Source organism: Acomys minous, assembly GCF_964271855.1.
Source record: "Acomys minous genome assembly, chromosome: 10".
NCBI classification, from domain to species: domain Eukaryota; kingdom Metazoa; phylum Chordata; class Mammalia; order Rodentia; family Muridae; genus Acomys; species Acomys minous.
Genome location: NC_140491.1, coordinates 120,259,552 through 120,286,573, shown reverse-complemented (window position 1 = coordinate 120,286,573; position 27,022 = coordinate 120,259,552). Strand labels below are relative to the sequence as shown.

At 33.9% G+C, this 27,022-nt stretch overlaps 2 protein-coding genes and 1 long non-coding RNA gene across 3 annotated transcripts in view; 2 read left to right on the top strand and 1 right to left on the bottom strand.

Annotated features, from left to right (window-relative positions):
* The window catches only part of LOC311606881, a 178,964-nt gene extending 172,753 nt beyond the window's left edge, over positions 1 to 6,211 (top strand). The window contains exon 2 of the long non-coding RNA XR_014782443.1: positions 5,959 to 6,211. This is a non-coding gene — a long non-coding RNA (uncharacterized lncRNA). The remainder of the gene's footprint in view (positions 1 to 5,958) is intronic.
* Positions 339 to 1,211, bottom strand: LOC311606874 (olfactory receptor 5T17; the record flags this gene model as incomplete). The annotated part of the gene is made up of 1 exon (XM_084798278.1): positions 339 to 1,211. One exon carries the CDS (start codon positions 1,209 to 1,211, stop codon positions 339 to 341), a length of 873 nt encoding a protein of 290 aa, XP_084654404.1.
* A 7,467-nt stretch (positions 6,212 to 13,678) lies between the features above and the next one.
* Positions 13,679 to 20,982, top strand: LOC311607368 (uncharacterized protein; the record flags this gene model as incomplete). The annotated part of the gene is made up of 2 exons (XM_084799020.1): positions 13,679 to 14,597; positions 20,003 to 20,982. 2 exons carry the CDS (start codon positions 13,679 to 13,681, stop codon positions 20,980 to 20,982), a joined length of 1,899 nt encoding a protein of 632 aa, XP_084655146.1.
* Between the last annotated feature and the right edge of the window lie 6,040 nt (positions 20,983 to 27,022).

Genomic DNA, 27,022 nt, shown 5'->3' with positions numbered 1-27,022 from the left:
AAGGAGTAATTAAGTTCATATTGTGTTTTCAAAACATAATCCATATGAGAAATTGCAAGCCAAGTGTCCCTAATGTAAATAATTTCTGACATATCCAGCAAAGATGGAATTATTTGAACACTATTAATTGGAGAATATGTACATCAATAATTATTTGGTATATTTCAATTTAAACATGATATAGATATGTTAATAATATACTAGCATTCTTATATTCAAAACTAATTAATAGATTTTTTTCTGGAAAAATGTTAGGCATATAAGGTACATGCTATTCATATGTGATGTATTTATAAGCTAATGTGAGGTTTAGGTTTACTCATTTTTAAAAATGTTTTTTATTCATGAAGTAATTTTCTCTTGAGTAACTTTCTCATTGCCTCTTTTACATCTTTGTTTCTCAAACTGTAGATGATAGGGTTCAACATAGGAATCACAATGGTGTAAAATGTTGACACTACCATGTCACGCTCGAGGGTATAGTTAGAACTTGGTCTCACATACATGAAGAGGATAGTCCCATGAAAAATGGACACTCCTGTCAAGTGAGCTCCACATGTAGAAAATATTTTCCTCCTCCCTTCAGCTGAATTAATCTTCAGGATGGCCAACAAGATAAAACCATATGAGACCAGGACGATGATGATGGTGACCAGCTCAATCGAGCCTGCACAGTAGAAGAGAAGAAGTTGATTTAAGTGAGTGTCAGAACAAGAGAGTGCAAGCAATGGGGGAATATCACAAAAAACATGCTTAATTTCATTGGATCCACAGAAAGAGAGGCTGAACGTAGCCACTGTGTGTATAGTAGCATGTAAAATTCCACCAGTATATGAAGCAAGAATGAGTGGCACATAGATCCTGGGTGACATCCTTACTGCATACAGAAGTGGGTGGTAGATTGCCAAATAACGGTCATAAGCCATTGCCGCCAAAAGGAAGCATTCTGTGGTTCCAAACGTGACAAAGAGAAGCATCTGGGTGGCACATCCAACAAGTGAAATGGATTTATTTTTTGAAAGAAAATTGGCCAACATATTTGGAGTCAGTACTGTAGAAAAGCAAGCATCCAACAGTGATAAAACGGTAAGAAAATAGTACATGGGGTTGTGGAGCCGTGAGTCCTCAATGACCAATATAACCAATCCCAGATTTCCGATCAGAGTTACAACATATATTGCAAGGAATAATATAAATAAGAATATGTTCATTTCAAAATCATCTGTGAATCCCAGCAGTATAAACACAGTGATTCCCGTCAGATTGTTCACCTGGGGGTTTTCTGCTTTCATACCTGATGGAGTCCTTGACATTTCTTGTTTTGCTTACAAGTTCTAAAAGCAACAGCCTGTAGATTTAAAACCAACATATTCATACGTTCATGGTCATATTTTGAAAAGTTATTGTCATTGATGAGCTTGCCAGTAAAATGAGTCTGAGTAGATCCATTACCTTGTTTAAGTAAATTAAAGAAAGATTATTTTTCAATTGTTCAATAATTTATCAGGTTAAAAAATAGTGAATGCAGTTATGTTAAGTCTAGTTCCCTCCACCACTCAAACACTTTCATTACATTTCATTTTATTTATATTAGCATTCAGAGAGCCTGAGAAAAATCATATATGGCAAACACAGAGAATTTCCTTAATATTCTAAGTTGTTGAAAGGTAATTACATTAATATCATAACAATGAGTTTAGTTAAGCCGAAAAAAACAAATGAGAAGTATTGACTAACTGTTCTCAGTTAAATAAGAGTGAGGTAAAACATGTTCATATTTCCATAAGTAGCTTGAGTCATGCTTTCTCACTAAAAAAGATGCAGTCCTGTTTTTTCAGACATCCCTTCCCACAAGCATGCAATTCTCAGTGATGTATAGAGAGATATTTCTGGAGACATTGAACATTCTTTGAAAATTAAAAGAGAAAAAAGTTTTTAATTGCTATGATTTTTTGCTATGGTTTATCACTTTTTAATTCTTAATGTAACTATCACCAATTTTTAACTTATGGGCACTGTTGACTTTCTGTTTTCTTGTATTTTTCTAGATTTCAAGTTAATAGTAGTGTCCAATTTATTAGTGTATAAGCTAATTATTAATTAAAATTCCTTGGAATAATTTGTGTAAAAATTAATTCACAGCTACATCACAAAGATTATATGGTTCTCATGGATTTTCAGAAAAAAAAAGGAGATTTATTTAGTAATGTGTAGCTGAAGTAAGAAAAACACAATATATGGTACACACTTGATCCAAGCACACTGTTCATCCTCTGGAAGAGTACTTCAGTTGTTGAAATGAACTATAGATACTGGCTTACATTCATAATATTAAATGTACCAAGATAGGAAAGATGTATTCCTCAAGGTTGCCAAATACAAAAAGCCAAAACACTATGAATGTAACATTTATATAATTCTTAATTGTTTCTTGGTTCTTCTTGCTGTAGGTATGTGTAATAACATAAATGAATATGTAAAAAAGAAAAATATCTAAAAAATAAATTAAGTGGAAAGGAAGAAAAATAGAAAATATTAGATGTTGTATTATTTCTAACAAGATTTCCAAAGGAGTGACAGTGCTCAAGCGGCGTTTAGCGAGCTCTGAGGCATTTTTTAAAATTGTCCTTCAGTCGACAGGTGTCTAACTGGGTGGAAATCTTTATAAAATACTCTTGGACATGTTGATTGATATACAGAGAAATACTTTTAATTTCTTTACCTTCTAGAACAATCACTATTGTGTAAAGGGTCTCATTGTGGCAATTATGTAATTCACTGTGAGACACTGGAGGAAGGCATGACTGAAAATAATTGGGATCAAATACTTTCTCCAAAGACTAGGACCTCCAAAGACAAACACAAATATTTTCACCAAATAATTTAGAAAGGTAGAACCAGAACCAATTCTGTGTGTGTGTGTGTGTGTGTGTGTGTGTGTGTGTATGTGTGTGCGTGCGTGTGTGCATATTTAACATAGGTGACATGTCATAGGATGATGAAGATTTTAGAGATTTTTTTAAAAAATTAATTACTTAGAAAACACAAAACACTGTACATAAGTAAGAACAGCATTTTTATACAAGAGGGGAAAAGTTATGACAGCAACTACTGAATAATTAGCTGTTACTATGGACACAGTGTGGAATGTACATTTCTTATATTTACTTTATATTTCTGTAAAATATGCTAAAATGATTGAATATTCTTTAATTATGGAAAAAGCTTGATTAGTCTAGTCACAGAACATGAGGTGGTCACATATTTCATACCAAAGTCAAGTTCCATGTGCACTTTTTTCTGTGAGCACACTAAGACATACCATAACAAAGGAATATTATTTTTCTAGAAACAACATAAAATCAGTTTTCCACAAATTCACATTAATTTACAAATTAGTCTTTTATTTGTATTAACTTTCTAACTGGACAATAATTCCAAACGATTTAAATCCTCAAAAGAAAAATAATAGTTATACCTAAATAACAAGTAACCAAACACTGATTTGTAGTTTTTCTAAATTATACATATATCCTTGAATGCATTCCTCATATGTGCTATATTTTCTCAAGTGTGTTAAAGGAAACTCTTAACTCAGATCTCTGCTAGCAGTGTACATCAGACATTCTGCCTCTTTGCTTTGCTATGTTTCTGTCTGTCTGTCTATCTGTCTATGTTTTAAAGTAGCAAACAAACAATGTTTAAATGAAAGGTCATGTCTTCTAAATATATTGTATGTAATAGGGACCTTTCCTTCTTACCTTTAGAGAACAATTTCTAAGTGAAGGTAGGCAATGTGTAAACATTACACATTCCTTCTTATACCAGGCCCTTAAGCACCTCTGAAGTCCTCAGGGACTCCCCAAGGAAGAACGTACTCATTAGGGACAGAACAGTACTCAGGTGCCATTGTTTTCACCACAATAAGCAAGTAAATACCTTTCAAAGATGAAATTTCATAATAAAATAATACAAATGATTTTAAGAGTGGAAATTAGATCTTGATAACAATTAACTCTCAATACAAAAAGCATATGCTGGGGACTAAAAAACAAATTCAATGATTTAAATCATAATTCTAGCTCTGATTCTGTGTCACAGACCTAAGAAATATTTAAAATTCCAGCTTCCTCTCTTGAAGTATAATATTTATATCTCATTATCCTGTCAAAACCTACAAAGATATTATGTAAGCACAGAATATGAGAGAATGTATTACCTTTCAATAAAGATTACTAACTAGATTTATAAATTTTAAAATGTCATACTTCTAATTCATATGAGAGATAGATTTACACTTGTATAACATGTAATGGGTTATATAATATACATACTAAAGCTTTTATGTGAAAAAGAAATATTAAAAGGAGTACAATGTAAATATATAAATAACTATAAAATTCTGCGAATGGGACAATATAATATTAGAGCATTTGCAGTCCAATGTCAACATTTTAAGGTTTGGGGAACCTATATACATTTTCAGTTTTCCGAATGCTAATCTTTCCATTTGTGCACAATAATGTATGACAAGGACTTTTAAAGATATTGCTGCAGAAATTGAGGCTAATTCCTTTGGGGTAACTCCGTGAATAAAAGAACAGATCAGTAAGGAAGCTCAAAGGCAATGTTAATAAAGATTCAGAGAGACTGAATAGAACAGGAAAGTTATAAATTTTGGCAGCTATCTGGAGGGAGGTGACAATAAAGAGAGAAAGCCACATCATTTGTCAGCACTGGTATGGTATGTGCTTAAAGGATAGATTCAGAAAAAAAGGTAAACAAGCCAAGAGTAACAGGAAAAAGAACGTGAAGGTTAAAAAAAAAAAGAGGGAGATAAAAAGAAAAACATAATAAAATAGGTGAAGTTAGGCTTTTGTGAATAACCCAAGACGTAGCCACGCTTAGCAATTACATGATGGTGGCTCTATAAGCAACTGCACAGAGGAAAATGTTGCTAGAGAAAGAAGCACATTATCCCTTAATAGGATATTCTACCTCCTGTGTCCTAGCACGGTTTTGGCTAAGTCAGCCATTCTGATGATAGCTCTTGGACAGGTGCTTGGTAGGGAAAAATAGTAGATAATATGCTAATCTTGGAACCAGTTCAAAATATGTCTCCACCCAGGACTACAGGTGGATTTTATTCTTTGACCAGGAGAAAATAACATTTTTTAAGATTGTCTCAATGTACAGCTCATAGCCATTGTGAATGGCATCCAAACCTACTGCACTAAAAATAAGTTCTAAATGAACCACCTAAAACTACCAAACTACAGACAGGGTAAAATTAATACTAGCAAAAGACATATTAGTTAAACGATAGATTTCCAAACATAGAATGAACATTTGAAACTCCCCAGTAGCAAAACAAACTTCATAAGTGAAATACGAATGAAAATACCTAACCACGAAGATGTTAAAAGAGTACATGTGTAGAAGAACCAAAGACACATGAGGCCAGACATGTGACCTGCAGCTATGACTACAGCACTTGAGAAATTAAAAAGGAGAACTCAGAGTTCAGAGATATGATGGGCCTTCCTCATAGAGAGACCCTGTTACAAACAAGCAAAACAGCACATAAACAAGGAGACATATACGAAAATGGTCTTCAGATATCATAGAAATGCAAATTAAAGTAACAGACACCACTGTAAAATAATTGAATGAGCAAGTTTACGCTACCTGCACTGTGCTGCTGTTGATCTTGTAAAACTGTAGGAACATCCATATATAGCTCATGAGAACGGAAAATTGTGAAAAGATTTGGAAAAAGTTAGTGTCTTACCAAGATGACTACAATTTTCCCTGTGGTTAGGTAATAATAGTGCTTAACGTTTACATAAATGACTGAGAAGTTTGTGGGGACCTGTGCCAAATTCTGTCATGTCAGAAATCCTGTTCTTAGGCTGTATGCTGTGACCTTCAAGTTGCTGACCTTTACCTCACCATGAGGTCTTGTGTTCTAGGCTATCCTTGGACTATTTACCTTTGAAAGAAGCAGAGAAGTCTCAACTTGGAACCACCCAGAGGATCTAGGAAGTTCTTACAAGGAACTACTCAGAGAACTAGGAAGTTCTACAGGGAGTGATTTAGGCTATTGCATTCTTGCCCGGGGGCTAGGGTGAGTGAGATAAGAATAGATCCTATTGACCTTGCCCTTTATATGTTCCTGCTAGTCGGCAATAAAGTGAATCTTGATCAGAAATTTCCTGAATTGCTTCGTTATTTCTTGCATCTCTGTATCCTACTTTCAATCCCCACTCCCTCTTTCAGGTGAACCCTGATTCGCTTTTTCCCCAACAGAAGTTTATATACCAGTTGTTTCTATTGTTGTGATAAAACACCATGACCAAAAGCAACTTGATGGAAAGGCTTTACTTGGTTTACATATGCTGAGAGTGATCAGGAACATGGTGGGAGGAACTGACACAGAGGCCAAGGTGAAGTGCTGCTTAATTGTTTGTTCCTCATGACCAGCTCAGATTGCTTTCTTATAGAACCAAAGGCCTAGCCATGGCGGCACTCACCAAGGGCCAAGCCCTCCCCTTCAATGTCTAATTAAGAAAATGCCTTACAGACACATTACAACCCAATCTTATGGAAGCAAATTCTAAATTGAGAAGCCCTCCTCTCAGTCGACTATAGCATGCACAAAACTAGCCCATACAATTTATATCCATGTAAGTCATGGGCACGGGTACGATAGTATCTTTATTTGCATTTACTAAAAGCTGGGATGGGAACATGGCTAAGTGAATAAACACCTGCTGAGTAAGCTTGATGACCTGACAGATTCCAAGAACCTCTATGAAAAAGGGCGCAATGGTGGCCTGTGCTTTTAATTCTAGCATTGGTGAAGTGGACTCTGGCAAATCCTGGAGGCTTCTTGGCAGCCAGCCTATCTAGAGATTTTTTTAATGGCTACAATATTATATCCAGGTTTTCTTAATTTAAAAGATAATATACATATTTTTCTAAAACTTTATTCCACGATGACAATAATGCCATATTTGATCTTAACATTTCTGTTCAAGGTAACATACATAAAATTTATACTCTAAAAAAGTATCTTGGAACAGTAACTTTGAATTATGCCAGTTAAACAAGTTTAAAGAGCAAAGGACTGTAAGCAGGCTGGATTCCAAAAGCTCAAAGAACTCACTGGAAGCCAATGTCTCTTGAAGACTAAACACTATAGATCTCTGACACTTTTTAGAGGCATAATGTACGTAAGTCAGAAGGGCTTTGTAGAGGGTTAGACTCACAGCTTTTAGCTATCTACAACTGAAAGTTAGTTCTTTTTCCTTCTTCAGCACTGGAGCTTTGATCCAGCACCTTCTGCATACTAGGCAAAGCTGCTGTCCCTGGGCTCTGTCTCCAGACAGCATGATATCATTTTAAATATTTGTTTTTATTTTGTTATATGGGTGTTTGTTGGCATGTATGTGTGTGGTCCACAGGTGTGCTTGGGACCTGAGGAGGCCAGGAGAGGTGTTGTCCCCATAGACATGATCAGTTACTTCCACTTTGCTAAAGTCTATTACAGGTGTTTGTGAGACACCATGTGGGTGCTAGGAGCTAAATGTGGGTCTTTAGCAAGAGCAAGTGCTGTTAACTGCTAAGCCTTCTCTCTGGCCACATTACTGTAGTTTTAAAGAGAGCTGCTAGATACATTCTCAGTTCACTTATTATGACATAATTAACTATATAGATACTTCTTTGAGAAAATATTTTATGTATGAAAACCCATGGAGAGACAACCTCTTGAGGATTCAATACCTTTTAGCTGTCTGAGTATAAGGTCTCTTGGGTATACACAAAGGACATTTATTCCTAAGGCAGTACTAGGTCTTGTATACCTCTAGATAATACAGAAACAGCCCAGAGCTGTAATGGAACTTGTTTTCCATTACATCCACTTTCAAATAAATTACAAACACGTATTTGAAATACTTAGGTGAAAATGTCATTCTGTTTACAAGTCAAGTATATGTTTTTTATGTAGATATGAGTTTTAGATTTCTGGCCATTGTCTATGCACCCGTCCTTGTGTTTTGTTTTTCTCCATGCCCTTGTTGACCTGATAGATATATAGTCTGATGGCTATATATATTACCTATGCTTTTGATTTATTGGTAACAAAACATTAAAAACCCACAATGACCACTGAGGAAGACAGCTGTGTTTATCCTCCTGTATATGCAACCATGTGAAACACACATGTAGATATGACCTGCCTGCTTCTACCTCAGAAGTGCTAAGATTGTAGATGTGTACCACCGTGCCTAGCTTTGGAAAAAATGCATGTGTCTTCCTAATTTACCAGTGTCAAATTCTTCTATCACAGCTCCAGCAGCAGGATATTCCCATTGTATGTCTGTGTGTTTATTCATGGGAACACACATATGTGTGTATGAAGAAGCATATATATATGTATATACATATACACATATGTATATATGTCTGCAATTATGAATAATACTTCCCATAGAGTAATCTATAGTTTAAGATCATGGTCCACAACACAACAAACTTTACAATGTCTTAATGAGTATCAGATTTCTTTTGTCTCCTCAATATTTCTAACATTTGTGTTCGTTTGTTTGTTTTTCAAGACAGGGTTTCTCTGTGTCGCTTTGGCTTTCCTGGAACTTGCTCTGTAAACCAGGCTGGTCTTGAATGCATCAAGATATGCCTCCCTCTGAATTCTAAGTGCTAGGATTAAAGGCATGTGTCATTACCGCTGAGTAATTAGCATTTTTATTTACCTTTAACATGTAAATAATAAGTGTATGATAGTTTCAAATTTTATTTTTTGTTCATGTCAAAGTAAGAATTTAAATTGGGTAGAAGGTAATGGATCTGAAAGACTATTCATCTCTGCTGGCCTTTGCAAGGCATGTTGAGGCTACATGTTACTGTGGCTCATCATAATCACTCACTTATTGCAGGATAAACATATTAGACCATGGCCATGCTCCTTGAAAAGTAAATTGTAATTCAGTATCAAACCTATACGGTTTTTTCCCCCTGGTATTTTAAGATTACTTATTTCATATTAAAATATTTATTTTCCTAATTCATCATTATGATAAAACTTTTTTCCTTTTACCATCTTTATCTTGCCTGCACGTATTTCATTTTTTTTCCCCACCCATTTACTTTTTCTATTGACGTTATTGCATTGCTTCCTGAAACAGGAGATAATTAGAACCATCCCTACCCAGGAGAATTTCCTTCGCGCTTCATGGTGATGTCAGAAGATATAAACAATCTCAGTGAGCCATATTTGTCATGTAATTAAGCTTGTATTTCAACTTTCACAGGTAAGATACATTTTTAGGCCTGGACTTAGAACATTTTTAGCAGAACTAAAATTCAATATAAAATATGTAATTTTGTACTAAAATGTCATTATTAAGCACAGAGGATAAATGTTAATTAACAGCTTTAGAAAATGTGATCTACCTATGTTTTCTGAAATCTTGTTTGGGCAGAGCTCTGCCTAAGTCAACATGAGCACATGTGAGAAACCAAGAGAGAATGTATTAAATGTATACTTTATTCTTGCAATGGTAAATAGAATGTGTACTTCATTTTTATGATGGAGCAACATGGCCACTTTGAAGCATAAGGAGTGAGGAACTTGCCAAGGGAAGAGAGAACGGAATCACCTTAAAATGTTTTGGGGAGACTATATTTGATATAATGCAAAAACTTTAAACAATTTTTAATTCACTCGTAGTGATACTGATTTCATGTTTTTTCTTTCCCCGGACAGATGGTGTTGGAAGCGTTCCATACAGAAGGAAAAGTATGGGCTCAGGTCAGGTAATGCATAATTGTCAAAATGTAATGTAATGTAGTGGTACGTGAGATTGAACCTAGCCTCAGGCTCTGTGCTATATGCAAAGTCAATACAAAAGCCCATTCTTGTCCAAAGTGCTTAAAGATTGCTATAATTTCTCCACTGTTTAGCAAACTTAGTGAGTTAACATCAAACATAGTCTTTCTGGAGGGATCTGCTCTAACATGCTCTAACAACACAAACCGAAGTCATTGTGATGAAAATATTTTCACACTTCAGTCTTACACAAAATTATGATTGCATGGAATTTTATATTTATTTAAAATTTTATTCTACATTAATATTTTCTTTGTTGATTATTGTCATTTTTGACTCATTACAAACACACATACACAAAATAAATAGATGTAATTAAAATAAATACAATCAAGTTACTACATAACCTGCTGAATTAAATTATGAAAAATTTTTAATCTACTACAATACAAGTATTTTCCATGTGGATAAAGATGAAAAGAAAATTTGGCTAGAATAGCAACTAAATTGCAAAGCACTTACCTAGTATGTGCAAAGGTATGCACTGTGATAAAAGTAAAAATTGCAAAAGTACATGTGTTAAAAAAAATTAGGGTCATATATTCTTCTAATTGTTTTGACATTATACAAATTTGTGGCCCAATATTTTCATATTTTTATGAAAATAATTTTGATTAACTAGCAATCACAAAGTTACATGTTAAAATAAAATATATTATGTATTTTTCTTTGAACATTTGATCATTCTACATGGACACATTCGTAATGATGCTTCTCATTCATCAGATGAAGTCTTATTCTAATGAGGAAAATCTTTGGGCAAAAATCCTAACAGGAAACAGGATTTTTAATGGAAAAAATTGTGTGATGCTCAGAAAGTCTCAGACACAAAAATCAGTTTCATATCTAGAACTTGAAATTCCATGCCCTGTTTCTGAGGCATGATTTATTTTTATTCTATGATCTCTATATAAATAATAACCACTTTAAAATTGAGTCTGCTTCATCTTATTCAATAATGATTTCTTTCTTTTAATTTTGTTTTTACACATATATTACATAAAATATAATTGATTTTCCCTCTTTGCATTGTTTCACATTTAATTTATGTTTGCCACAGAAATTCATATTTTATGAAATTGAAACATGTACAAGCCTTGTTGCTCTTATTAAACGAAGTCATGACTAAGTCAATTTCTATTTTTAAGATGTTATCCTGTCTTCATTTTGCTACTTATATGAAAATTGTCATTTAATTACACATATATGTACCAAGTAAATTATAATTATTCAACTGTTTTAAATTAATTACTACCACGTATTTTTTACTTAGTTGGTTTTTGGACTCATATATGATAATTCATTGTGTTATATTTCATTCTATGTATCTGTAGATTGTTAAGTTTTTTGAATTGGTATAATTTTTAGTTTTTTTATTTTTTTACATATACATTTGTATTATTACACATGTATACAATAAACTACCTACAGTAAGAAGAACCATGAAACAATCAGGAATTGTATAAATGTTACATTCTTAGTGTTTTGGCAATTTTTTATTTGGCTGCCTTGAACATCTTTCCTATTTTGGGGTGTTTAAAATTCTGAATGTAAATCAACATCTATCATATCTCATCATTATAAACTTAAAACATTTATCTAGACTTAAAAACATCTTAACCTCTAAACAACTAAGCTTAATTGTAACTTTAGTTTTACAATTAAGATTATTAAGTCTTAAGACACTTTTTCTCAGGGTCCATTCATTTATACAGCTCAACACCATTGTAGGAATGTTTGCTTCCTTTAGTCATAATAAATGAGTTGTCTTTTTATATTTCATTACTTTTTGGACATTAATTATAATTTTACATAATATTTATTTTATCTTTTTCATATCACTACTAAAGTAATATGTAATGTATATGTACCAGTTATAAAAAGCTTCTTTTATTGGTAGTTCTCAGTACTTATATATTTGGTATATTCATGCAGAGTTTTAGTTTGTTATTTTCTCAAGGTATCCAGCATCTATTTTTTCTAGACCCTGGCTCATTATTTCACTTTTCCTCTGTGGATTTCAAACATATTTTTATGATGCCAATTCATTTATTTTATTGATGTCTGTGATTTTTTGTTTAATAAGCAATAACCCCCACACTTTTAATTTGGAAGCATGAGTACTCACAATTGACATTTTCAAGCCCCATAACAGCTTATGACTTGAAAAAATAAACTGTGTGAATACCGAAAGGAACTCTTAACAAACAGCCACCCACACTGAAGTACTGAAGTTGGGATACATTGTGGTAAGAGATAATAAAAAGAAAGTTAAAAGGAGTGACTAAGGGAAGGACAACTTGGAGGAAAAGGGAAGAAAAGGAGCAAGAGATGAAAGGAAGGAGAGACAGAGGGGAAGAGGTGTAAAGGAGGGAGAGAGGGAAAAGACATAAGTAGAATTCGTAGTTACCTTGGCATCATTATTTCTAAAAATGCTACCACAACGTTTTCCATAATACTAACAGTTCTTTTGTACAACCTGGAACTCTATCCCACGGCTTATTGATATGTGTCTTCATTCTTCTGTTTTCACTAGTTGAAGTCCAAAGACTTTTCTGGACTTTGTAATTCTAATTTGCCTTTGGTAGATCTAATTTATTGATTATCATTGGTAAAAGAAAATACACAAAAAATTTAAAAGATCTAATATATTGCCATGTAGTCATCATGCCCCTTTTTCTTCTTTGATTACTTACAAATTTATTAATCCATTAACTTATATGAAATACAGATATTTTGTTGCCTTTAGAGGGCTTCGTCATGAATGTGACAGAGCACGCATGTGGCGATCAGGGGAAAACTTGAAGCGGTTTTCTCTCCTACCACCATGTGAGTTTTCAGGAATTACACTAAAGCTGTGAGTTTGGCAGTAAGAACTTTACTCTGTAAGCCATCTTACCAGCCACCAATTTTATTAGCACATTAAATATATCAAAGAAAGATAAGATTCTTTCAAAATATCGTGTAAGATATTATGATGTATGTTCTTTTACTCTGTAGTGTTGACTTATTTTAGCAGGTAGTATAACAAGAACAGCTTGGTTGAACAGTGCTCTTAACATGTTTCCCCCTCAATGGTCATACTTAATGTTCTGAAACCAAGTTCACATTCTTCTACAGAAGAGAGGATTATAGCAAGTCATTTTTCGCAGCTGCTGAAAGATCTAGAAATCTACACTGGCATTCTGTGTGCTGATTCTAATAGGAAGTTTGATTGTAATGTCAGAGAAAAATTTTTTTTTCAAAAACCTGTGATCTTTAATAAACTGCAAAAGGGACACATGTTTACAGGTGTGAGAGCTGAAATAAAGAACCTGACTGTCACCTCAATCAACCTCAGTCTGAAACACATGCTCACAAAGGGCTACAAAATCCTCTTATCTGGAGGTTCAAAAAAAAAAAAATATCTGAGTGGTGGACCATGTCATTCAATTTACTTCCTCAATTTGTTTCCTTGTTTGTTTTGACTTGGTGAAGATAACTTTCAGTTTCCAACAGTCTACATACCTCCATCTCTGAAGCCTGTGCTACCGCTCTCTTGGTTCTCAACTTAAGATTTAAATGGAATTTGAAATGAAAATTAATAATTGAATACAGGTGTTAAATGCCTAGCTGATGATTTTAAGCACAACATGAGTCCAAGCTTTGGCATTTAACACCACCAGCTGATGAATGAAAGGCTGCATATCCTGTAAGACTCTTGACTATCTTAGTACTATGAATGGTTATCTTCTGGATGACTTCAAGATGGCTGTCTGAGATTTCAGCATGGAGAATGTCACTGACTTGTCTCTCTTTATCCTGAGGGGTCTCACAGACAACGCTGACCTTCAGATCATTCTTTTTTTCCTATTTCTAGTCATTTATCTTTTCACACTAATGGGAAATACAGGGCTGATCGCAGTGGTCATTGGGAATTCCCAGCTCCACAACCCAATGTACTATTTTCTGGCTGTTTTATCATTCATAGATGCTTGCTTTTCAACCATTGTCACTCCCAAAATGTTAATAGATTTTATGTCAAAAAGGAAAGTCATTTCATTCCTTGGATGTGCTGCACAGATGTTTCTTGCCATCAGTTGTGGGACCACAGAGTGTTTCCTTTTGGCTGCAATGGCTTATGACCGCTATGTAGCTATCTACAACCCACTTCTATATGCAGTTAGCATGTCACCGAGAGTCTACATGTCACTCATTACTGCATCAGTTGCTGGTGGGATTATCCATGCATCTATCCATACAGCGGCCACTGCCAGCCTATCTTTTTGTGGCTCCAAGGAAATTAAGCATTTTTTCTGTGACATTCCTCCTCTGCTGGCTATCTCTTGCTCAGACACCAAAGTGAACGAGCTTCTACTCTTCATCTTTGTGAGCTCCATTGAGGTAGTCACTATCTCTATTATCATCATCTCATACACTTTCATCCTGTTTGCCATTCTGAAGATGCATTCTGCTGAGGGGAGACAAAAAGTGTTCTCTACATGTGGATCTCACCTTACTGGAGTGTCTATATATTATGGGACAATCTTCTTCATGTATATGAGGCCAAGTACCAGCTATGCATTGGAGCATGACATGATAGTGTCTACATTTTATGCTATTGTGATTCCCATGTTGAATCCCATCATCTACAGTCTCAGGAACAAAGATGTAAAAGAGGCAATGGGAAGGATTTTAGGAAAAATGTGTATGGCCATGAAATGATTTCTCTTTTACTTTAAACCGTGAATAAAACGAAGATTTATTTTTGGTGTCTTCTTATGACCAATTCTGTTAGACATTTCTTATTGAATTTCTATTGTGTTTTTTATTCTCAGTAACATTTTAAAGTAAAGATCAAAACTCAAGTCTAAGTGAACGAAAGACCTCAACATAAAACCAGATACACTAAACCTGATAGAAGAGAAAGCGGGGAACATTGATGAGCCCATTGACACAGGAGACAAAATTCTGAAACAAACATCAATAATGCAGGTATTAAAACCAACAATAAATGGGACAGCATGAAACAAAAAATCTCTGTAAGGCAAAGGTCACCATGAATTGGACAAAGCAGCATCCTCCCAAATAGAAATCTGACTAAACCCACATTTAATAGAGGACTAATATCTAAAATGTTTGAAGACCTCAAGAAAGTATATATCAAGAAACCAAATAAGCCAATTAAAATGGGTACATGTCTGAACAGAGAATTTTCACTAGAGGAAACTCAAATGGCTGAGAAACACTTAAAGAAATGTTCAATGTCCTTGGCCATCAGGAACATTCAAACCAAAACTACTTTGAGACGCCATTTTATGAAGCATGATCAGTAACCAAAGTGGCAGCTCATGTTGGCGAGATTGTGGAGCAAGGAGAAACATTTCTTCATTGCTTGTGGGATGCAAACTTGTAAAGCCATTATAAAAATCTCTATGTTCCTCAGAAAATTGGGAATCTCTTTACGTCATGACTCAGTTATACCACTCAGGAGAACATACCCAAAAAATCATTTGGTTATCCCCATACAGCCACAAGGACACTTGACCATCTGTTTTGATTACAGATTTATTTATGATAGCCAGAAGATGGAAAAAACTTACATCTCTATCAACCAATAAGTGAATGAAGGAAATATAGTAATTCTCTCTCTCTCTCTTACTCTCTCTCTCTCTCTCTCTCTCTAATATATATATATATTCTTACAAGAGAGGTTACTGGAACCTGGAATCTATGTAAGATCTCCTAGTAATGAAGGATAAGAACTCTTAACTGGGCATCTTTTATAGCAAGGCAAAGCTTCCAGTGGTAAGACTGGGTTGCATTTAACTAGGTGGTTGGCCAATGGGGGTCAAATCTGAGATATCTGAAAATCTTTGAGACACGGAGTCACTCTCCAAAACCTGACAGCTTGGTCTCATCGCCTAGTACAACATCGATACAGCTTACGCACTCTCTAGAGGTAAAACTGCAGCCTGTATAAAGCATTCACCCACACTTTCCAGTCTCTTTGGTACTCTGAATGTATAGAAAGAGAAGCCTGGCCACAAATCCTACTACATAACTCTCAACCTAGAATCTGTTCTGTCTAGAAGATGTGCTGGGCCAATGGTGGAGGCCTAGGAGAAAGCCCAAGCCTAGCCCTTCCTGGATGTCCAGGAACAGGAGACCATATAGCCCAGAGACCTAGAGTAGTACCATGACTCGAAAGAAAAAAATAGAATAACCAATGATGAAAAAATTCAATGATATTCTGCTGTACTCAAAAAGTGAGGTCTTACTGCTCATAATTAAAGAGACTTCCTCCACAGCAGGTGGCTTTGGGCAGAGAAGCCCACAGCCAGGCACTATGTGAAGAGAGTCTAAATTGGATATCTCCATTGGGTCCCTCTCCTTGGAGATTGGAGAACTCCATGGAATAGGAGCAAAGAAGATTGCAGGAGACGGGGGAATAAAGGACTGCAGGAGAACATGGCCCACTGAATCTACTAACCAGGGCTCAAATGGACTGGAAGGAGTGATTGGGGTGTCTTGTATAGGAGAAAAAAAATCTATTTTCAATAAAAAATAAGTAAAGACCATAATTATCAATCTACCTACTTAGTCTTTTTACAAATGGAAAAAAGATCATCCACTGCTTTTGTCTTATTCAGTTCATGGCCTCACATACGTCCATATACAAATATTTCTGTGCATAGTGATAGTAATTGTATATATTTATTTGGCTTAAAATAAACTAATACAATATAACCAATGACTTAAACAATAGAAATATTTTTCTAGTCTTATGCATGCTAGATATGCCAAAGTATGTGGTTGTGAGTTGAGGATTTTCTCTGTGATTTGAAATACCAAATTATTTCCATGATTTCCTCATATTCTTTTCTCTATAAATGGCTATATCCTAATCTCACCTTATATAGATACAAAGAAAATGATTAAAGTCTTACCTAGACATTATCATTTTATCTCATTGTTTTTTAAATAATATGATTCTGAATATAGTCACATTTTGAGGTAAACCAGAGTGATTGTGCAAATATTAATATATGAGTATAATTTGCATGCATGCATGTGCACACAGAAATACACACATTTATTCAAAATTTTAAAATGTATAATCTGAAAACATATAACTAAGTTGTATAAAACACATTGTTATAGTCCATATTAAGCATCATAAATATGTCCTACAATACTAATCAAATATCATGAACATAATGGGAAAATAGATAAGAACCCAATCATATATTTTTCCTAATCAATGTTATTCAATTTCAGTGGAAAAGTATCTCCTGCTTCTTCCAATCTATGAATTTGAATAGGCTAAGTGTAGATAAAGATTCTGACACCTCAGATTAAGTGCTCAAATCTTTGAGTTTTGTTATCACTATGCTAATTTTGGAAGATGTATTTGTTCACATTTATTTCATTATCCTTTGCACTGACATGAGAAACATTGCTCAGTAGACAGTGGCACATGCTTGCATCTCATCCTTTAGGAGGCTGAGTCAAGAGAATGCTTAGTATGAGGCCTGTTTGTTCTACATGGTGAGACCCATTTTATAACAATAAATAAGATACATTTCTTAAATTATGCTCACAAAATAGTGATATTTACAAATGTTTGTTTGAAAATCACACACACACACACACACACACACACACACACACACACGCATGCATGCACACACAAACACACAAATACAGAGCCATACAAGGACAGGTCTAACCACCACATGCGGCTGGCTGGAAGTTACAGCTCCTTCTAAGATGGAGCCTCCTTCTATCTTTAGAAAATTCCCCAAAGCCTGGATCCCACTCACCATTTAGCCTTAGGTTCGATTTTATTTTGACATCAGACAACTTGTACATGCCACCATTCCTTGTGATCCAAGCCAGGAAGGAGTCATCTCAACTTGTTCAGGAATATTAATTCAATGTGATTTAAGGAAAAACTCATGAGAATCTTTCACACTGGTTATCCCTGTAATGATTTCTTTTCCAGAAAAAATTTAAATAAAGTATTTAGCTACTTTAAAATTATATTTACACCATTTTATTCTTAAGAAAGAGCCCATTTGGATCTATTATGAATATATGAAATGACCTTTAGTTCTCTTAATTAATTGTAGAATTATAATTAGATTCAGAACAGACTTTGTCTACATTTTCATATTTTTAAAAATAAAAATAAAGTTAAAATTCTCTGAGAAAATGAAGCAAATTGTGGAAGTTTTATAAGTTGCTGAGGAAGATAAAATTCCACATCAAAATAGAGCATCATCCATCCTTGTGAAGCTAGTATGTGATTATCAGCTTTGGAGGACTGACACCCACCCAAGAAAAAATACACAAAACTGAAGTCATTGGAAAATATTAGCACAAGACAGGCCATAGTACCTAAATTGCTTATGGACAAATATCATAAAATACTTAATATATATCATAATAAATATGAAAATGTGCAAAACCTGTAACTGTACACAAAAGAAAATGTTTAAGAAAAGTTGAATTTTTTATTTTAAAAAATTTGTTAACAAGAACTGGGGTTTGCCTTCATTGACTCCTGTCAAATTTTTTATAATCTACTGCTTTTATTTAATACATTTTATACAGGAAAGAGTCATGCTTTTCAGTTTAAGCTATCTCTTATGGAAAAGTTTCTCACTTTATCTTTGATACTGTCACTAATAAAGATATATATATATATATATATATATATATATATATATATATATATATATATATAGTGATTAATATTTTTCTCTTTCATAGTTAGCCACTGTTTTTATCAGGCTCCTTGGGAGAAACCCAAACCTTTGCTGAATTACTTATTGAAGTTTGGTTTTTGAAAGCATGCCAAATAATCTTGCTGGAAAACTTGTCCCTGAGGAAAACCACATGTTGGTGGTGTTCATCACCCTGAGGCCCTGGTAGAGATAAAAGTTCTGTACTGCTCAGCTTATGTTCACAGTCACTCCCTGACATGCTTTTGAATCATATCTGCCTAAGAGAGTTTTCATTTCATTGAGATCCAAGAATAATATCTAGGGTGACTTAATTTAACTCCGAAATTAAAAAAAAAAAACAATGAATGAAAAAGTATGCAAAAGTTTTGATCACATGGAAAACATGTGCTGCAGTAGAGAAATGTTTATGCCAGTAATTGGATTTCATATTTTATTTATGAGAAAAATTGGGAATTAGCATCATTTTAGACAGATGACATTTAAAGGTTTATTCATTTAATTTTATTGGTGTTGTTTTATATTCATTAACTTTGGATTATGGTAAGTATTGTTAAAATTCAGAAAGCTTAGATCTGTTAGGATGAAACAAGGGATTTACTTAGGAAATAAATAAGTACTTAGCATTCCTGCCTTATCTAAGTAAATATCAAGATCTGTGCAAACAGGCATGCAGAATGGATGGAATCAGAGTCCGTGGATGGAGAGGGCAATTTTAGAACATACTTGACATTGCAATGACAGGAAGAGAAAGCATACAATCTTCATTAATGTTTATATGGTTTCAAGTAGCCTACTAAACTCTATAAACAGTAATCTCTATTTGTTGTTAATTTTCATTGACATAAAAAATGATTGAACAATGGATTATCTTTAAAGTTGTTTTCTCTTCTGATTATATGCAATAAGTAATTAATTCTGGAGAGATGAGTAACCATATAAAGGATACAGTATGGTAGTCATGCTCCTTTGTGCTCAACTACAGAGAAAACACCAAAGGCAGCATTCATTTGAACTCAGCTCTGACACATTATTTGACCTTTCTAGGTGTGTCATTTAAGATTAATGGATGTCAGTAGTAGCTACAGACAAACAATCTATACCTGTGCTTTAAAGGAAATAATTTAGAACACTATTGTGATAATTAAAAACCTGAAGTAGGCCAGTTTTTATAGTGTCCTAGACAAATATGAGCTTTTATCTTTGTCTGCCCTCAGTATTTGTTTGTCCTTATGCTCTAAAAGAAATATAAATGTCGAGCCAATCAAAACTAGGAACACAACAACGTGTACATTAAAAAACAAAAACAAAAAACTCTTTTAAATGTTATTCCAGCTGAGCATCACCTTTGAATTCTCATCAGCTTTAGGGCCGTTCACTATGAGCACTTGGAATTATACAAATGAGCCTGACTTCTTCATCCTCATGGGGCTGACAGATTCCAAAGAGATGCAGCTGGTCCTTGCTCTGCTGTTTCTCCTGATATACCTGATCACTGTGCTGGGGAACACAGGAATGGTGCTGATCATCCGCCTAGATACTCAGCTTCATACTCCGATGTATTTCTTCCTAATGCACCTGTCATTCCTTGACCTCAGTTACTCAACTGTCATCACACCTAAAACCTTAGAGAACCTGCTGGCTTCCAACAAGATTATTTCCTTTACTGGATGTCTCACTCAGATGTATGTTTTTGTCCTCTTGGCTGCTGCGGAATGTTTCCTTCTTGCTTCAATGGCCTATGATAGATATGTAGCTATCTGCAACCCTCTCCATTACCCTGTTATCATGTCCACAAAGGTCTGCAGTGCCCTTCTCACAGGTTCCTACATGATTGGAACTGTGGACTCCACTGTTAATATGATTTGCATGAACACCTTACATTTCTGCAGATCCAAGGTAATACATCACTTTTTTTGTGATACGTCCCCAATTTTAGCCCTGTCCTGCACTGACACACATGACATTGAAATCATTATGTTCCTCTTTGCTGGTTCCACCCTAATGGTTTCTCTTCTTACAATATCTGTGTCCTATATGTCTATTCTTTCTACTATTCTTAAGATCAATTCCAGTTCAGGAAAGCAAAAAGCCTTCTCCACTTGTGCCTCTCATCTCCTGGGAGTCACTGTCTTCTATGGAGCTTTGATCTTTACTTATTTGAAACCAAGCAAGTCTTACTCCTTGGGAAAAGATCAAGTGGCTTCTGTTTTTTATACTATTGTGATCCCCATGCTGAACCCACTCATTTATAGTCTCAGAAACAAAGAAGTGAAAAATGCTGTCAGTAGAGTTATCAAGAAACGGGACAGCTTAAGAAAGTTAAGTTCACAGTGGCGCTGATTGAACTATTCATTTCTTACTTTTAATGTGGAAATCTCCTTTGTTTTGTCTCTCTAAATGCACTTGGCAGTCTGATTTCAATGTGTGTATGCCTTTCCTTACACTAATGCTTTTTTTTTTTTTTGCCATTATAGAATGTGGTTTCTAAGATTTATTATATTTGGAATTCAGGAAACATATTAGTCACGGTTTAAGTAAATATATGATTTGAAAACTTCTATTGTAAAAAATAATAAATTAAATATGTAATTTTAAGCCTATCTTAAACAGAAACTCAACATATTAAATTTGATTATTTATACCAAAGGAAAGGTAACTTTGACACAGTATCAATATTTTCAGAATCATTTTTATAATATATGAATTGATGAGTTAGTTATGAAATGATTAATAAATATTTAAACCTCATTTTCCAGTTTCAGAATATAAATAGTAACTCTAGGTGAAGGTGATGAATCAATAAATGAAATATGTTCAAATATAAGCATAGTAAACACAATTATATTATTGTTAATATTTAATTTGTAGAGTGGTGCATGCTTGTAATCCCAGCACTCAGGGAGCAGAGGGAGGGGCATCTCTGTGAATTCAAGGACAGCCAGATCAACAAAGTGAGTCCAGGCAGCCAGGGCTACACAGATATATCCTGGCTCAAAAAACAAAAATATTGAAATAATTTATATTCATGATGCTGTGTGTTGCAAATACACATCCATTTTGTTAGTTCAGGAAAACAATCAATAATTTTCTTATTTTGTAATGTACATTATATTAGCAAATTGTTATGTGTCCTTTCTGTTCACTGAATTTGACTTTTTTTTTTTTTTTTTTTTTGGTTTTGTGAGACAGGGTTTCTCTGTGTAGCCTTGGCTGTCCTGGACTCTCTTTGTAGACCAGGCTGGCCTCGAACTCACAGCGATCCGCCTGCCTCTGCCTCCCGAGTGTGGGGATTAAAGGCGTGCGCCACCATGCCCGGCTGAATTTGACTTTTTATGTGGTATTACCCTGGCTCCTTAAAGAACTAGGATGTTTGTCTCAGTATCCATCGAGGCCTCAAACTGTAACCTTGTTTTCTGAACATGGTGACAGAAATAAAAGAGCATAGTAAATAGTCACATTGTGCCTTTGGGGACCACTAGAAGGTTGACAATTTCCAACAGTCATTACTGCTGTGTATACTGTTAAATAAGACTGAGTGTCACTGGAAAAAGAAGCAGAAATGTCATCAATGGAGAGAAAGCTCTATTGGGCACGGCAGATGACATCCCCACTTTCTAATTTGTGGTATGAGAACACAAGCTGAGGATATTAGCTTCATCTGTTGATATCTCTAGTTTTTATTGGAAGCCTCACTAATGGGACACTTTTTATGCCTATTGGTGCCTTCATATACCTTCCATACAAATATTAGTCTAAGTCCTTCTGGCTGGCTATTTTGAGAGTAAATATGTGTTCTCCTTATCTATCATCTATCTGATTTATCTATCAATCATCTATCTATCTATCAATGTAAATTTATGTAACTATCATTATCATCGTTATCTATAAATAATATGTCTACCTATCCTGCTATTTGTTGTTTTACTGAGACTTGCTATATACTAATTAAATTCACTCATTCCAAATGAAAAATATGTCTATCATAGAACATTCTCTGCAATATGCAGCACAAATCTAGATGAAACCTTTAAAGGGCATTAAATTAACAACACTCTATATGCGCTAGTTTTGTGACAATTTGGAAAGCACTTAAAGTTTTTATGCAGTAGAAGCACTGTAACAATTACAGACGACCATGTACAAGCTGCTCTAAATCAATGACGGTAAACACACGTCTGTAAGACACAAAACAAGATTCATGTCATTCTCTTTATACATTCTTCCTTCATTTAAAATCATTATGTGCCCGTTACAGTCTCTGAGATCAAAGTCTTCTAAGTGTATGAGGAAAAAATCATTGTTCCTGCACTGAGATATTGTATGTGTATCTTTTTTTTTTTTTTTTGCAAAACACACAGTAATTTTGGAAGTCATTTAATTCTGAGACGTTTCAAACACCTTTGGTACACTACTTCACTGTATTTTAATTTGTTTGTTTAGCATTTTTAAATAGTGTAAAATTAAATCTTAATAAAAAATGAAATGCTTTTTAGGTTTACATTTTACAAAAGAAATATTTAAAAGCAAGTAATAGATACACAGGTGTTTTGTGCATCTCAGAGTTGATTACAATAAAATTTTAAGTATTTTTGTGACCATGTTCTGTACTTGCAGCTTGAATTGTCTTCCTTCTATTTTAAACATATAGTCCACTTTACAATTGAATAATTTGTTTTCAAACTTGTTCTTTTTTTTTTTTAACAAGTCCTGCATATATATGATGTATTATTCGACTCCATTACCCAATTTAATTCACTTATCCCTTTATCCAAACTAGTGTGATATTCTATATTTTTTCTTTGCACTGGTTGGATTCGTTAGGATGACTATGTGAACATAAGTAAAAGATAATTTTCTGGAGCATAAATAAGACAGAAATGGCTACGTCAGTGAAAACAAACTGACAACCTGATCCTGGCAGTCATTAACTGATCATACTCATGGAGAAATGGGACTTTAGAGACACCAGGCACACACTCCGGGCAAAGTTGAAAAGTCTAAGGAAGTTCCTAAGGATGGATTCAGGGTACTTTTGAAATGTTCTATGAAAGGTGCCAGCTTTTTGACATCTTTTGGCCCAATGTCTGTGGTTTTCTCTCTCTCTCTCTGTCTCTCTCTGTCTCTCTGTCTCTCTCTGTCTCTGTCTCTCTCTCTCTGTGTCTCTCTCTCTCTCTCTCTCTCTCTCTCTCTCTCTCTCTCTCTCTCTCTCTCTCTCACTTTATTTTATTACACATGTATAAGACAAACTACATACAGCAGGGAGAACCATATGACAGTAATGAGTTCTATACATGTTACATTAATAGTGACTTGGCCATCTGCATTCGTCTTGTTTGAAGTAAACATCTTTCCTGTCTTGTTGGGTCTAAATTTTCTAATGAGATTCAATATTCATCCTATCTTAACTCTAATAGCTTAACTTCTTTATCTTGATCTAAAACGATCTTGTCCCCTACCAACTAAGCATGGTTGTAAAACTATACTATCTTGTCTTCAATGCCCCTCAGAGACTTGAGAAAGAATAAAACTTAAATTCCTGAGTGAACCCTGGTCAGGCAGTAAACTGTCTTAAGTCAATTTATACATTTTGGAGGCCCAATGTCTTTGTAGTGTGCCACGAGCAGAAGGGAGGCACTCTTCTTGTTCTGAGTTGAGAAAGTTGGCTTTCTTGAAAGATAAGCCTTCCTAAATATGCATGCTGCTATGCTAACAGCAGATATATCTTTCCTGACAGTTGGGTATTACAAAATACAGGTCTACAATTGGGTGAGATCACTGAAGAAATTTCTATCCCCAGCAGCCTGAACAGTTCCTTCAAATTCCGTGTACACTAACCAGCAGCAAGGCATAAGCTGCTGTCAAAGATTTATCTTGATTTGTCTTTATTCTGCATTTAAAATGCAAACTGACTTCAGAAATGGCATTTTACCACCTGATTCAGGCCAGAAAGTATTCCAAAGAAATGGTACAAATCTATGATTTCCTCTGTGGTGTCTTTAGCTAAGTTGTGTTGCTAAATTTCTGTAACAATTAGTAATGATACTATTTTAAATGATCAGATGTTTCAAAAATTATTTCTTTGTTGAAATATATAAACCATATTCTAAAAACAGTATTCAGTTATTTTCTTAAACTTCCTGAATTCATAATAACAAATGCAAACTAAATTTTTAGTAGATAATTAAAATTCAAAATTGCCAACTCTATTACCAAAATCTTTAATATCTCTATTGTATTCCCCCATTTTTATAACCTACTGGAGATGTCTTATATAAATATTAGAGAAAGTTATTGCAATTGATTTTGGCTCTGCTACTGGAATTGTCTGTAATCTGCAACTATTGGTATTCCAATTTGTTTGTGTTTTAGTTAGAATATGAGCATAATAAGTGTTTATAGTTCTCTGATATCCTGTTTTATCTTAAACACATATATTATTATACATGCACACATATATGCACATATATATTACTGTACCATATGTTTTGTGGCATATATAAAATATACTATATATAAGTAATATGCCTTAATGCATTTCAGCTTTATTTAATTAGTTAATGACTTAGGGTTAATTATTATTTATTATGTTTTATTCTCTTTTCTACTCCTTTTTACCATGAGTTTTTATCTTGCTTTTATCTATATCTGTTTCTAGGGTTTATTTCCATTATTTTCTTGAGTTATAAATGAAGGGCAATAAATTCTGATAAAGTGAGATCTAAATTGAGAAAGTACTAAATTTTTTTTAAAGTGACACTACCTTATTGTCTCTAAAATGTATGGCAAACTCCTGTTTTGGAATATTATTATATAATTACACCTTTATTCATTAAATGTATCTGTATAGTTCTATAAATGTTATTATTTTACTGATATATTATATTCATGTACCAAATGTATCTAAAATTACAGAAACCCTTCATTATAGGTTTTCTAAGAAAGTCATATGACAAGACCTCATTTGTATAGAGTGATGGACAAAATAATGAAATTGTATGCATATGTTATTACATATTTATATGCATATATTATATATATTTCAAATAGGCTGTTGCTTGAATTATTTCAAAATGTAGTACTTTAGTTCATGATATCAGTTCAAAATGCTATAGAATATATGTGAAACACAAAAGCAGAAATCTTTGTTTCATAATAATTTTTTAACTGTTTGGGTATGACGGTGCATACCTATAACGCTATCCTGAAGGAGGCTGACAGGACAATTAGCACACATTAGGAGTATTTGGGGCTACATGTTGGGTATCTGGCAAGAGTAGGCTACATAAAAATACCCTGTCTCAAAATATGGATGAGGCACACACACACACACAAAAAAAAAACCACATTTTTTTTTAAACTTGGAAGCTGCTAACCTGTACTTCCTGTTTACTCAGGTCATTAATTTTATTCCTTCTCAAGTCTCTGATGTGATTGAGACAAAATAGTTTAGTTTCACAATTAAGCTTAGTTATTTATGGGTTAAGATGTTTTTAGGTCTAGATAGATGTTTTAAATTGATAAAGATGTGATAGGATAGATATTGATTTACATTCAGAATTTTAGACTCACCAAAATAGGAAAGATGTTTTCTTCAAGGTTGCCAAATACAAATAGCCAAAACACTATGAATGTAACATTAATATAATTCCTGATTGTTTCACGGTTCTTCTTGCTCTTTTTAGTTTATTTTATATATGTATAATAATATAAATGCATATGTAAAATATAGTATATTTTGTTTCCTACTTAACTATGCTCTAAATAATATCACATATATGGTACTATATGCATGCTCACATATATGTATACATATACATACACATAGATATATACATGTACTTATATATACATATACATATACATATATGTACATATATATATATATATATATATATATACACATACACCTACATATAGATTCTTATATTCTTTTTCCTCCAAAATATTCCAGGGTGTTTCTTTTTTTACACACTCAGCTTGATGTTCTTGGTTTCTTTCAAAACAAACAAAACAACTGTAAAATAATGCCATGCTGAGAGACAAAAGGTCAATTTCCTTGAGTGGAATGTCACTGAGTGGATCTATCATATTCCATGAGGGTAGTCCCCATGTGTAATAGTAGATTTATTTAATTTTCTTTTTTTGACATTTTTATTAAATATTTTACATATACATTTATATTATCACACATATATACAATAAACTACCTATAACAAGAAGAACCATGACATAATCAGTAATTATATAAATGTTACATTCATAGTGTTTTGACTATTTGTATTGACAGCCTTAAAGAAAACATCTTTCCTATCTTAGTGCCTCTAAAATTCTGACTTTAAATCAATGTCTACCCTATCTCATCATTATTAACTTAAAACAT